The sequence below is a fragment of the Carassius gibelio genome, chromosome A1 (assembly GCF_023724105.1).
Source record: "Carassius gibelio isolate Cgi1373 ecotype wild population from Czech Republic chromosome A1, carGib1.2-hapl.c, whole genome shotgun sequence".
NCBI lineage: Eukaryota > Metazoa > Chordata > Actinopteri > Cypriniformes > Cyprinidae > Carassius > Carassius gibelio.
In genome coordinates, this window is record NC_068371.1 from 10,554,676 (window position 1) to 10,568,761 (window position 14,086).

Genomic DNA, 14,086 nt, shown 5'->3' on the forward strand with positions numbered 1-14,086 from the left:
ACAAAAAATAACGCGTTAACTAAGATTAATTAATTACAGAAAAAAAAATTCCCGCATTTTTAATAACTTATTTTTGCACTGCGGAACGTTTCTCACTGGATGAGTTTCAGCGGACCGATTATACTGAAGCACTGAAGTAAGATGGCGGATCGAACACTTCCGGTGGCTTCACTACCTGTTGGCAGTTTAGAACGCGATGAGCGATCCAGTTATATATATAGATCAGTGACCTCAACGCAAAACATATAGCAGCTAGCGTGGACTTTACACTTTATGTTGAACTATGTATTATTTTGTTGGTGCAACAGTTTATGTTGAACTCTTTATTGTTTTGGCCAAGGTTATTGAGAGTTGGACTTAGTATGTTATGGCCTCTGAAGCAACAGAGAGATGTTTTCTAATAGTCAGTGTTTCCAATGTTCTGAATGTAATTGACAGTATTTTGTTTTACTTAAAAAAAAAAAAAAACAACAACAAAAAAAAAACTTTACAGAACGTTCCAGCACTAATAAGCTTCCTGAATTTCTGAAATGTACTGTTTTTTATATTGTTTCTAAATATGCTATTGCTACACTTCATGGCAAAAATTGCACTGGTCTGCTAGACTTGGTTGAACAAAAATAAACAATATTTTGTTGCTTAAGCTTATGTATTCAGTCATTATTCAATGGTATTGTCACGGTTTTACGCTGCCTGAAGGAATACGGAGTCGAGGATAAACGGAATAAGGTTTTTAATATATCCAACACAGGGGATATCCAACATGGAGCACAGAGGTAGACACACGTAAGTAGCAAGTGGTCACAAGTGAGCACAAGTGAGAAGACCCGACAAAACAGAACTGAAGGGACACGGCTTATGAACAACAGATAATTGGGGAAACACAGGTGGATGGAATCATTAAATTAACAGGGACATGGAACACATGAGGAAGATAATGGACACACCTGGGAACTAATCAAACACGGAAAGACAGAAACTGGGTCACGGGCAAAAACACATTAAATGAGTCCAGGTGTGTGACAGTACTCCCCCCTCCCGGTAGGTGCGTCCTCGCACCGTAGAAACAACAGGGGGAGGCGTAGGTGGGAACTTGGGAGGAGGTTCCGGTGGAGGACGGACTTCCAGGAGGGGGCCAGCAGACAGGGACCACAGAAGGAGGAGCCAGGGAGGAGACGACGGAGGAAGGAGCCAGGGAGGAGACAGGAGCAGGAGGAGCCAGATGGTCCACCAGAGACCAGCCAGGACGGAGATCCAAGGTGGGGTCGACGGCGGGAGGAGCCATGGTGAAGGAAGGGTCGACGACACCAGGGGGCCGACAGGCGGAGACTGCACCGGTGGGTGAGGAGCCCAAGATGGAGCAGCACAGCCGCAGAGCCAGGGTGACGTTGAGGATCCGGAGGGCCTAGGTGGAGCTGAAGGCTCAGGCGACCAAGGCAGAGGCGGGGTCCTGGCAGACCGCTGTGGAGCCGGAGTGACCGAGGATGGAGGTGGAACTGGAGGGAAGGAGGAGCCTGACAGAGCCGGAGGGATGGAGTGACGAGGTGGAACCAGAGGAGTGGAGTCCCGAGGCGGCGGATGGTCGACGACTGACCAAGGTGGAGCCGGAGGGACGAGGGAGCCCGGTGGAGCAGGTGGGATGACAGGCCACGGTGGAGACGAGGGAGCTAAGAGCCAAGGCGGAGCCGCTGGGTCGAAGGACCGAGGAGGAGTCCAGGGCTCGGAGGCTGGAGGCGGAGACAGGGCCTTAACACGCCAAGGCGGAGCTGGAGACTGGCAGTCCAGCGGCGAACCACCGCGCCCCGATGGCGCGGACTGAGGGTGAGCTGCGGGACTGACTGGCACCAGCAGGGATGACGAGGAACTGGCTGGTCTAGGAGGAGGAGAGAGGAGAAGGGTGGGAGGAAGGACAGGAGGATCAGGACTGGACGGAACCAGCGAAAGAGGAGTAGAGGGACCAGCAGGTTTGGGAGGAGGCGGGAGAGGGAGGCTGGGAGGGAATACAGGAGACACAGAAGATTCAGGGCTGGGCGGAACCAGCGGTGAAACAGAAAAATCATGGCTGGGCGGAACCAGCGGAGACACAGAAAATTCAGAGCTGGGCGGAACCAGCGGAGACACAGAAGATTCAGAGCTGGGCGGAACCAGCAGAGACACAGAAGATTCAGAGCTGGGCGGAACCAGCGGAGACACAGATTCAGAGCTGGGCGGAACCAGCGGAGAAACAGAAAACTCAGGGCTGGGCGGAACCAGCGGAGATACAGAAGATTCAGAGCTGGGCGGAGCCAGCGGAGATACAGGAAACTCAGGGCTGGGCGGAACCAGCGGAAAAACAGAAAACTCAGGGCTGGGCGTAACCAGCGGAGAAACAGAAAACTCAGGGCTGGGCGTAACCAGCGGAGAAACAGAAAACTCAGGGCTGGGCGTAACCAGCGGAGAAACAGAAAACTCAGGGCTGGGCGGAACCAGCGGAGAAACAGAAAACTCAGGGCTGGGCGTAACCAGCGGAGAAACAGAAAACTCAGGGCTGGGCGTAACCAGCGGGGAAACAGGAAAATTAGGGATTACCTCCATAGACCAGTCCATCAGATCCAGAGCTTGCTCCTTATGACCTTCAGAGACTGTATACAGCTCACCCTCAGTCGCAGGAGTGTGGGCAGGGCTTTCCTCCACGCCCTTGATCTCCACGAGGACTCCCACGATGCACGGTGTTGCCGGCTCACACACCTGGTCAGTCGCGCTCTCGAGATCCTGTTCCCTGTCAATGGATTGCTCGGGCTCTGCGGCTGCGGTGGGCTCTGGCTCCGTGTGGCGTGATGGTGGCTGGCTGGTCTCTGGGTCGGGAGTGGGGCTGGCGAGGTCCTCTATGGGGCAGATGGTGAGAGATGACCCATTTCTCGCCAGAGTCCACTCCACAAATGCGGCGAAATCCTCTCGAGGACCATCTTCGGACGACAACGCTCTGCATTTGGAGTTCAGGCTGGTGTTGTAGAAGGTGCAGAGCGCGCCGTCCGGGTAGCTGGTGGCATTAGCTAATAGGAAAAACTGTCTGGTATGGTCCTCGAGAGAACGTCCTTCCTGCTTCAGCAGGAGGATGAGGAATTCGGGACGATAGAGGGGATCCATAGAACACTACGAAACAAAAAGACTTTGAAAACACAAAAACAAAACGGAGGGAAAAACACGCAGTTTTCTATTTTCTCTTTTTGGTCGGGTCTTCTGTCACGGTTTTACGCTGCCTGAAGGAATACGGAGTCGAGGATAAACGGAATAAGGTTTTTAATATATCCAACACAGGGGATATCCAACATGGAGCACAGAGGTAGACACACGTAAGTAGCAAGTGGTCACAAGTGAGCACAAGTGAGAAGACCCGACAAAACAGAACTGAAGGGACACGGCTTATGAACAACAGATAATTGGGGAAACACAGGTGGATGGAATCATTAAATTAACAGGGACATGGAACACATGAGGAAGATAATGGACACACCTGGGAACTAATCAAACACGGAAAGACAGAAACTGGGTCACGGGCAAAAACACATTAAATGAGTCCAGGTGTGTGACAGGTATACTATAAATCCATGTGAAACAAAAATTACTTCGATCTGTTCTCATGTCAAATATTTATCTGCGATTAAAATGCGATTAATTTTGATTAATTAATTACAAAGTCTCTAATTAATTAGATTATTTTTTTTTTTATCGAGTCCCGGCCCTAATTTTTCTCATAATAATTTCTAGGTTTGCCAATAACTGTTGGCCTATATGCATAGGAGAAAAACATTAATGTTATAATTTGAGTTCCACTTTCAGATGTTTTACTTTCTGAATGAAAGATCAAAAGATAAATGATGCAGATTTACTTTCACGTCCCCCTTTTCTCATATTTTCACAGCCACCTTTATCAAGGGTGCTGATATTAGTGGAGGGCTCTGTAGATAGATAGACAGACTCATTTGCATCTTATTGAGCTGTTTTTCTTTCCACATTAACCCAAATTACTGAACTTCTTACAGTTCCATTATATCTCTGACAGGAAGTAACATGCCCTCACCTTGCAGCAGCCTGCTCCTTATTTCCTCCCAATTAATTTCCTTTCAGTTCTCACACTCAAACACATTATCCAAATGAGCAGCAATTACTCACGCAATCACACCACGTTTCATCTCCATCAATATTTCACATTTCATTGTCCGTGGGGCTACAGATGTCACAGCGAGTAGAATCACAAACAACAGCTTACAGTCAAAATGTAATTAGAATTAATGGGTTCAGTCTGTGTCTCATTTCATCTCTTTGTGTTTATTTGATTGAACTGGCTGAGAAACCCCACCGCTCACCCAGCTGCTTATTTCCACAGTCCACAAGACTGTCTGGCTAAACATGGAGAGCGGATGGGCTAAAATCCATGTGACGGCATGTATCTTGCTAAATAAAATATCAAGTTTTTAGTATAAAAATGATAATTTATTGTAACTTACAGTGAATTACAAAAACCACACCACCATGATGTTCCATCACTGAACTGTATCTGTGCCAGTACCTTTCTGTAGAATTTGAGCTACTGATCACATTCAGGATTCTACATGACACTCACATTTCACCATCACCATATAAACATCTATGGTGCAGATGGGTGGCTGGGGCAAACGTTCGCCCTTCTCCAAGGTGTCTGGAATCTCACGTGTGGGAATCCCATCATAGGGCTTTCCTCCAAAAGTCATCAGCTCCCAGATAGCCACCCCTGAATGACAATAGTCAACACACCATATTCGGTATACAGACAGATTTGAGTAAAATAAATAAATGAAAATACAAATAAAAGGATATATATATATATATATATATATATATATATATATATATATATATATATATATATATATATATATATATATCTATATATATCTCTATATATATATATATATATATATATATATATATATATATATATATATATATATATATATATATATATATAGAGATATATATATATATATATATATATATATATATATATATATATATATATATATATATATATATATATCCTTTTATATATATATATATATATATATCTATCTATATATATATATATATATATATATATATATATATATATATATATATATATATCTATATATATATATATATATATATATACATATATATATATATATATATATATATATATATATATATATCTATATATATCTCTATATATATAATCTCACTGTGATCTTGAAATTAATTTAGATTAAAATAGCTCATGCGAATGTTCCAATATATTCCAAGCTAGGTGGTGCATTAGAAAGGGGCTCATCTCCTGTTTCCAAAATGCATCACAAAGTGCTTGAAAAAGTGGGCCCTGTTTGAAATTGTTTAATTTATATGTTCGTTTATTTTTATTTATTTGTGCCATTTACACAATGTTTAAGTTTTTATCAAGTTTGTAGGTGTCAAGGTACAGAAACCAAATAATAAAATGTAAAATAGCACTGGCTAGTCTTCAATGTAAAAATGAAACATACAAACAAACCTACATTTATTCAGACACCTTCAACATTTCTCACATTATTACAGTTTTGTTATATGTATCAAAAAATATATCTGGTGTCTGAATAATATTTGGTTTGACTGTTAAAACTACAAAGTAATTCAGTCAACAGCAGTGAGTGATTTTCTTGGATTAACATTACAGCAGCTAGTAGCTAAATTAGGCACGGTCACTTTAAGAGACGTTGAACGCATCCCATTTTTTTCCCTCAAATGTTTACTTTCACTTAAGAAATAACTGACAGTTTTTTCGACCATAATTTCCAAGGTGGATATTTTGACATATTTTGTATGTATTTTTTAGCACCTTTCTCTGCATGAGCCCTGAACACCAAAACAACGCGAGTACTGAATCTTTTTGTTATATATACATTATAATAATATATAACAAATGATTAAAAGATATTGCTTTGTCAAATATTAAACAATGTAGAGAATATATTACAAACAAAATCTGTCATTTTAAAATGTAACTGCATCAGAATACACAATTTAAAAACACCATTAAATCAATATATTATATCATATACAGACACCAATACCAGTAGAATTTTAAAGTTTGTGGTCATTATATTTTTTTTTAATAATGTTATGCATCAAGGCTGCGTTTATTGATCAAAAAATATTTTACAATTTAAAATAACTGTTATATGTTGAAAAGTAATTTATTCCTGTATTTCAAAGCTGAATTTTGAGCATCACCAGTCTTCAGTGTCATATGATTCTCCAGAAATCACTCTGATGTGCTGAATTCCTGCTCAAGAAACATTTCTACTTAATATCAATGCTGGAAACAGTTGTGTTGTTTACTATTTTAGATCACTGTCATTTTTGATCAAATAATGCATTTCTGCTGATTAAAAGTATTAATTTAAAAAAAAAAAAAAAAAAAAAAAAAAAAAACTTACTGAGCCCCAAATGTATTCTGTATTTAAAAATAAATATTCCCGGTTCAATTTAGAGCCTAAATATGTATAAGTTGACTCTCCTATGCTAAGAGTAGCTTTGACTTACAAATAAGTTATTATCATTGAATAGTAAAGGATTGCTTTAAAAGTATACTATACTACTAACTGATTTAAGTAAAACTAGGACACTGTAAAAGTGTTTTACTTACCATAACTCCATACATCACTCTGATGTGTGAACTTCCTGTAATGAATGCACTCCAGGGCCATCCACTTGATGGGCATCTGCATGAGAGAGAATTCTCATCAGGATGTAATAATAAATGGAGTAATGCAATCACATATAATTAAAACATACATTTGTGAAATTGAAATCAGAACAGTCCAATTTGCAAAATGATAATAAATTCGAAATACAATCAAGAAACTACCATTCTTTCTAGCAATTTATTTATTTATTTATTTATTACGTCTAACCCACATTAATTACAAAATCGCTTAAAATTAATTCAGTGTATCCATAACACATATTAAGTTTTATGAGTTTTTTTTTCACAACTAGTGTGTCTCAGCTTGTCAATACTGACCTTGCCTCCATCGGAATTATACTCCTTTTCATCAACATCCAGCAGTCGAGCAAGTCCAAAATCAGTGATCTTGATGTGGTTTGGAGATTTTACCAGGACATTACGGGCCGCGAGGTCCCTGTGCACCAGCCGCCTCTCCTCCAGGTACATCATACCCTGCCAAATAGGAGATCTGAGAGCTTCAATCCAAAAACACTATGATTATCATAAATACACATATGAATCACTGCATTCAGAACATGGGAAGTCTGTTAAAAATAAAAATAAAATTGAAAACTGAAGTTAATTTCATAAAATTATAAATTTAGTGTACTACATTACACAAGTTGGAAACTGAGCTGGGCAGATTGTGAAAAAAAAAAAAAGAAGAAGGAAGAAAAGGGCAAAAAGACACCCTAAGGGACAACAAAAACAATTCAAGGGAGTACTTGAAGTCAAAGAAAAACAAATGACTGGTTTGAATATTTCCAATGTTTTTATTAATATTTCAGCATTCAACAGAAGACAACAGTGACCATTAGGCTGTGTCCAAAACAGTAATTGTCTGAAAAACTAGAAACATATGCATAGCAATATGCATTTTTTTTTTCTAAGTGCTGCTCCATTTAAATTGTAGGACTTGGCTTTAGATGTCCCTATCACCATTTCTTACTGTTTATTCTCTAATTTGGCATGAATAATATGCACATTCTCAAGTCACTTAATGGTAATAAAACATACCCATTCCACATCATAACTGTGTCAACAGCAGTGCAAGCCCAGCATCTCATAGGATAAATTACGCAGCACTGTTCTAAATGAGTAGAGTCTTTCCACAGTCTTTCATATCATCCATTTATTTTTTCATTAACCGTTAAACAGAAATGCATTCCCTCAGGCTTGTTCTGCTCATCTCCTACGCCGTGACCATTGCTGTTGTTCTGAAGGATCAAGCGTTTAAGGTCTTACACGATCCATGGATTTCTAATTCTTTTAAACAGACACAGGACAGTATGAATACTACTTGGCTCAGGTATGCTAAGATTTGTAGCAATCAGTATTTCCCTTGATTGACTGTCCAATCCCAGAAGTAATGTGTTTTAAATATACTTTCATTTTACTGCATTGTAATTGAATTGGCATAGCGCCATGTTGGCTCTCCTAAAGTAGCCAAATAAATACATACAATAAAAAAGGTGTTTACTTGTACTGTTTTGGCCGATTGGTCTGCCTGAAACACTTATTATGTATTACTGACATTTATTATTTTTCAGTAATGTTGCCTATTCATTAATTAATTTGTAAACTTAATGGAATATGTCTGAGAAATAGTTGTGTACATATTCAATAATAATTATGAATACAAATAATGAATACATTTAAATATAAAGTCAGATTGATTATACATATACTTACATATAATATTTGAATGTGTAATGCTTTTGAATAACAGTCCAAAACGTTTCTAATAATAAAGTTCTCCACACCAGTCAATTAGCATCTTGTGAAGCAAAAAGCAACGTGTTTGTCAGAAACAAATCCATCTAAAAGAGTTTAATTTTTAAATGTAGCTTTTAGACAAAATATAAAGGCCAAAATAATAATGCTTCTAATAATTCTTCCTCCGGTGAAAGTCCTTATGTTGTTGTCCTCTCGCATAAAAATCCACCAACACAATTGTTTAGAACTATTTTGGACTGTTGTTGCTTGTGAATGGTGATTCATCCCTGCATATTTCACTCCTGATTCAGACAAGATGACTTTTTCAAGAGAACGCAGTATTGTGGATAGAGGACTGATATTTTAGCTGGAAGCAGTTAATTGAAGTAAAAAAATGTTTCAATGATGGTTTTTCTTCTTACAAACAAACATTTTTTTTTTTTCTCTTCACAGGTTGGACTGGGGGACTGGGGTCATGTGGATTACTGTTGGATTATTGTAATTTTTTTAACAGCTGTCAAAACAGAGATCATTTGCATAGCGTCCCCTTAGAATTATAAGGTTTTATTAGTAGAATTCTCAAGGTCTGAAAGGTAGAATTTGCCATGACATTCTGATGAAAGATTACACCTTTTCTTCAGACCTTTTCTTTTGATGATGATCATGCATAGTAAAAGCAGACATACTGTATATTAATACAGTAAACAGAGTCATGCTGAATCTACAGGGAGTGATTTAACAATGTAGATGTCAATTTTAAATAAATACACTCAGATGACAGCATAGATACAATAGGCAATTTGCAGTTGTATTATTTTTATTATTATTACTATTTGATATTATATTAATAACTGGTGTGGTTGCTGCCAAGCTTAAGGTCAAAGTTAGCGAGATCCAGCTAGTCTAACTACAACATTAGCCAACAAAGCTTCATCCACTGAGATAAATAGGAATGCTAATGGATAGCTTTATCCAGTTAATATAGGCTTCCTTGAATGTTGCAGTGCATTTCTAGAAGCATCCAATGCTTTTAACAGCCTTGAGCTTTCTGTATATTCAGACCTTTAACTTCACTTGAAGAAAAAGACACACACACACACACACACAAACACACACACACAGAAAGACTGCAGAGATAAAACAGGCAGCAAAGAGCAGTCCTTTGTGTCCACTGTTTGAGAGCACCCAGATGAAAGTAGGAGTAACCTAATCAAAACACTGCCTGCATTTAGCATAACAAGCCCTCTGCATGCCGATCCAGGGAGCGAGACTTAATGCTGGCGTGAGGTGCATTCGGGGGCATTCATAGAGCATCTCCTCATCTCACTCTTTTATGCACCAGCCTTTATGTGTGCATTAATAAAGGTTAAAGTTTCAGTGGAATGGAAGGGTCCCTCAGTGCCCTATTACAACACATGCTCGCCTCTGGATAGGCAAATAACAAAAAAAATACTCTTCACTTGATTATTTGGAACTAATTAGAGAGAGAGAGAGAGAGAGAGAGAGAGAGGGAGAGAGAGAGAGAGAAAACAAAGCACTATGGCAAAGGCATGCTTAATTCTGCAGACAATAATTCTGACAAGGGGGGTAAGAGGAAGTGGGCTGGAATGAGAGAGAAGCCCTCAACATCAACATGGGAATAGAAAGTTACAGAGGTGACTTGTACTAAACATAATGCAAGAACATACAGAAACCTATGATATATACTCAAATATGTCCAAATGTTACAATCAAAGGCATGCATGCTATCATGATAATCAGTGTTGGGAAGGTTACTTTGGACATGTAATAGGTTACAGATTACAAAGCACCCTATTTAAAATGTAATATGATTACATTAGCTTAAATTATTACATTTGATTACTTTTTGATCACTTTTCTTATATTCCTAATGAATGTTTTCAAATCTAATCATTTTGAAACATTTAAATCATGCAGGGTTAAACTTACAGTAGTGCTCAACACTGATTACTCTCAGACTTGCAGAATCAAATTAATATGTGTTTTATTCTGTGTCCTAAACTAATGCAACATTGGTTTATCATATTTTAGAGCAGTCAGTGTAATTTGGGAAATAAATTAAATCAAATCTGTATGTGTGTGGAAATATTAAGATGTAACCCCCTTTGTAATTTTTAACATTTATTTTGTAATTAAATTACGTAATTCTGTTACATGTAACTAGTTGCTCCCCAACACTGATTATAATGCAGCTAAAGATAGCGATGTGTAATATGGTTATTGTGCACGCCTGTCACTGCATAAACTGGTTAAACAACAAGTTTTATTTTCTAAATAAATTACTATTCTTCAAGAACAGGAAAAAGATGTGTACAAAATGAATTGATCAAAGGGGAAAAAAACGATCATTTTTATTTTTTTAAATGAAAAATCTCAAATTAAAAAAAAAAAAAAGTCTTAATTTAAAAAGAGCTTTTCAGCTGTTATTGTGACATTTTGTTGCATTCATGTTCGCACATCTCACAAATGCAATGACTATGACATGGCTTGAAAGCAGCATCTCTATATTGGGAAAATAATGAAACTCCAAAATGGAAATGCATTGCTTATTGACATTGTCACACATTGCTACACTACTGACTGAATATAAAATATACAACAAAAAGAATAATGTTCCTGGTTACTTCCAATATATTATTTGTGTTTTGAGCAGAAACACAAACTAAAGTGATATGTTGCCATTTGGTGGACACAGTGGTCAACCTCACAGGAAACGCACAAGTCTAAAATCTCTGAAAACATCCATTGTGCTTGATTGAGCACTTGTTTTGTTCGAGTTATCCATTTGCATTCACTCACAAACAAACATGTTTATAAATCTCAAAGAAACTCTATGTGTATTCCCTAAACATATGAATAATACACTCAACATACTGAAAAAGATGCAATGGCAATATAATTCTGAAAATTTCCCTGTGGAGTCTCCTGAAGCATCTCGTTGTATTCTAGAGACATTGAAGTGAAGTGAAGTGAAGTGAAGTGAAGTGACATACAGCCAAGTATGGTGACCCATACTCAGAATTTGTGCTCTGCATTTAACCCATCCAAAGTACACACACGGCAGTTAACACACACACACCATGAACACACACCCGAAAGAGTGAGCAGCCATTTATGCTGCAGCACACGGGAAGCAGTTGGGGGTGCGATGCCTTGCTCAGGGGCACCTTAGTCGTGGTATTGCCAACAAACCCACAACCTCAGAATTAGGATCAAACTCTCTAACCATTAGGCCAAAGCTAGTCTTATCTCTACCCCCAACCTTCGGCAAGAGCCAGAGTTTAGCTCCAACCTTAATCAAACACATCTAAGCAAGCTCATCAAGGTCTTCAGGATCCTAAAAAATCATAGGTAAGTAAGGGTTTGAGCTAAACTTTGTAGGGCAGTGGAACCTCCAGGACCGGATTTAAAAAACCATGCTGTACAGGAACATACAGTTTCAGAGGCACAATCTAACAATACAAATAGTTTTTCAGAAAAAAAAAAAAAAGAAATGTAGCGCACATGATCTGAACACGATGAAACAAAGAAAAATGAAAAAAAAAAAAAAACCTGAAAAACACGTTTCTGTAGTTCCCCAGTGTAGACAAAATTTAATGAGTAAAATAAAAGTGACAAAGCATAAAAAGAGGGTCTAATCCATTTATACAAGGTTTTTGGTATCATGGCTGGCTAGATTTGACCAAAGAGTGCAGACTGCCAGGATTTGAGGAACAAAGGTGAGCTCCTCTATTCCCTGAGTGTCCCACTGCCCCCTCTCATGGCATCTGCTGAAATGTCACCACTCAGGTAATAAAATAATAAATCTTGTTTTTTATATTTAGGAGAGTAAATGTCACAAAGTAACCTTGATTTTTTTTTAAGAAGGAACAAAATAATAAAAACAAAAACAATAGAAAATGTGGCTAATACAACAATTCCAAAACTTCAGCTGAGCTTTATTATAGTTAAATAAAACTAAAACCATGCAAAAAATAAAAAATAAAAAATAAAAATAAATAAATAATACAAATCTATACAGATATATTAAAAAATAAAAAAGACAAAACAAAATTGCTGAAACCTTAAAACTAAGTATTGAAATAATATCTGATGCAAAGATGCTAAGATAACATTGTATTGCAGTGGACTCACTTTCAATATAACAAGGTTACTATAATAAATATACAAAATATGATTTATAGAAATTATTTTATTAATTTAAATAAATCTAATATATAATATAGACCAGTGGTTCCCAACCTTTTTCAACTCGCGGCCCACACAACCAAACACATATGTTTGCGCGGCCCACTTCAAAAAAATTAACTGACCCCGCTATTGTTGGGTTAATAACTTAGTACTCAGAAGCTAGATTTTAAACTATATTTATTGAATAAACTAGGGCTGTGCGATATGAAAAAAAAAAAAAAAAAAAAAAACGATCGCGATTTTTTTGATCAATTTTGCAATTGTGCTTTTACAGCCATAAATGCATTCAGGATTAATTTGAAACATATTTCCAAAAGAAAACCAATCAGAGCTTTATCAAAAAGTTGTAACATCTCTAGAACAGACATAAGTCAAAATTATCACTATAGTGAAGATGTAAAAAAATGTATAGACTTGTGGCAAAAAAATAAAAATAAATCCTGTATACAGGGACTTTTTTTTTCTTTTTTTGCCATGCATTGTTCATGGAGCTCATTAATTGTAGCGGTGCCTCAGGTGTTTGCAGTGTGTATACAGTATGTGTATGCGGTCAGCAGTGAGAGCGCATAAATATAACGCGAAAGCACATTAAAATAATGCACGAGTGCGAATCTCTCTGTTCGCAGCAGATTTCCTTTGCTCTGTCACAAAACCGGTCGTGCTTGCTCAGATACACGCTGCTTTGCGAGGAGAGAGTGTGCACACTTAAAACGTGTCTCCTCTCACTTAAACTGCATCCTGTTCACTAACAAATTCACTCTATGCTCATGTGTTAGACATGAATTATTTTCGCACGTTTTTATTTCTAGCCTTTTACCGCAGTGAGAACGCTCTGATCCGTCAACATTGGCTCAGAAAAAAGGCGCATCACAGACAGTGTGTGAACCTGGAGTTAGGCATATGCGCACGCTCAAATCGTGATTTTAGGACGTTTTCTTTTAATCGCACAGCCCTAGAATGGACTGGAAATGAACAGAAAATAATTGGCGGCCCACCTGCAATACCACCGCGGACCACAGGTTGAAAACCACTGATATAGACATTCTATGAAATATGCAGCTTTACCGTCATTAAACTAAAACATTTGACTGTGCAGCCCAGAGAGAACCAATGTTGCAATAAATAAGTACCAATTTATCTAATATCTAATGCTTTAAATTGGTTTGTATAATTGCATTCTTTGAGTTCATTACCAAAAGTTACACAAAAGGAGATGTGATAAATTATTACCGTTTGGTTTTGAGAAATGTTAGAAAGAATAATAATAGGTTGTAATGAAGGCCTCAGAAACCCTCTCTTGGAGTCCCAAGAGAAGAAGAAGCTAAGATTAAATGGCATGAAAAGATAAAAGTGCAGACTAAACCAGAATGCCATTAATTTCAATGTTTCGTTTCTGGT

General features: G+C 37.9%; 1 protein-coding gene across 1 annotated transcript in view; it reads right to left on the reverse strand.

Moving 5' to 3' along the window:
- LOC127990397 (receptor tyrosine-protein kinase erbB-4-like) overlaps positions 1–14,086 on the reverse strand; it is a 217,992-nt gene that overhangs the window by 8,281 nt on the left and 195,625 nt on the right. Inside the window, exons 21-23 of the mRNA XM_052591497.1 lie at positions 7,058–7,213; positions 6,680–6,755; positions 4,604–4,750 (exon numbers count right to left, since the gene is read on the reverse strand). Of these exons, the coding sequence (XP_052447457.1) occupies positions 4,604–4,750; positions 6,680–6,755; positions 7,058–7,213 (379 nt within the window). The remainder of the gene's footprint in view (positions 1–4,603; positions 4,751–6,679; positions 6,756–7,057; positions 7,214–14,086) is intronic.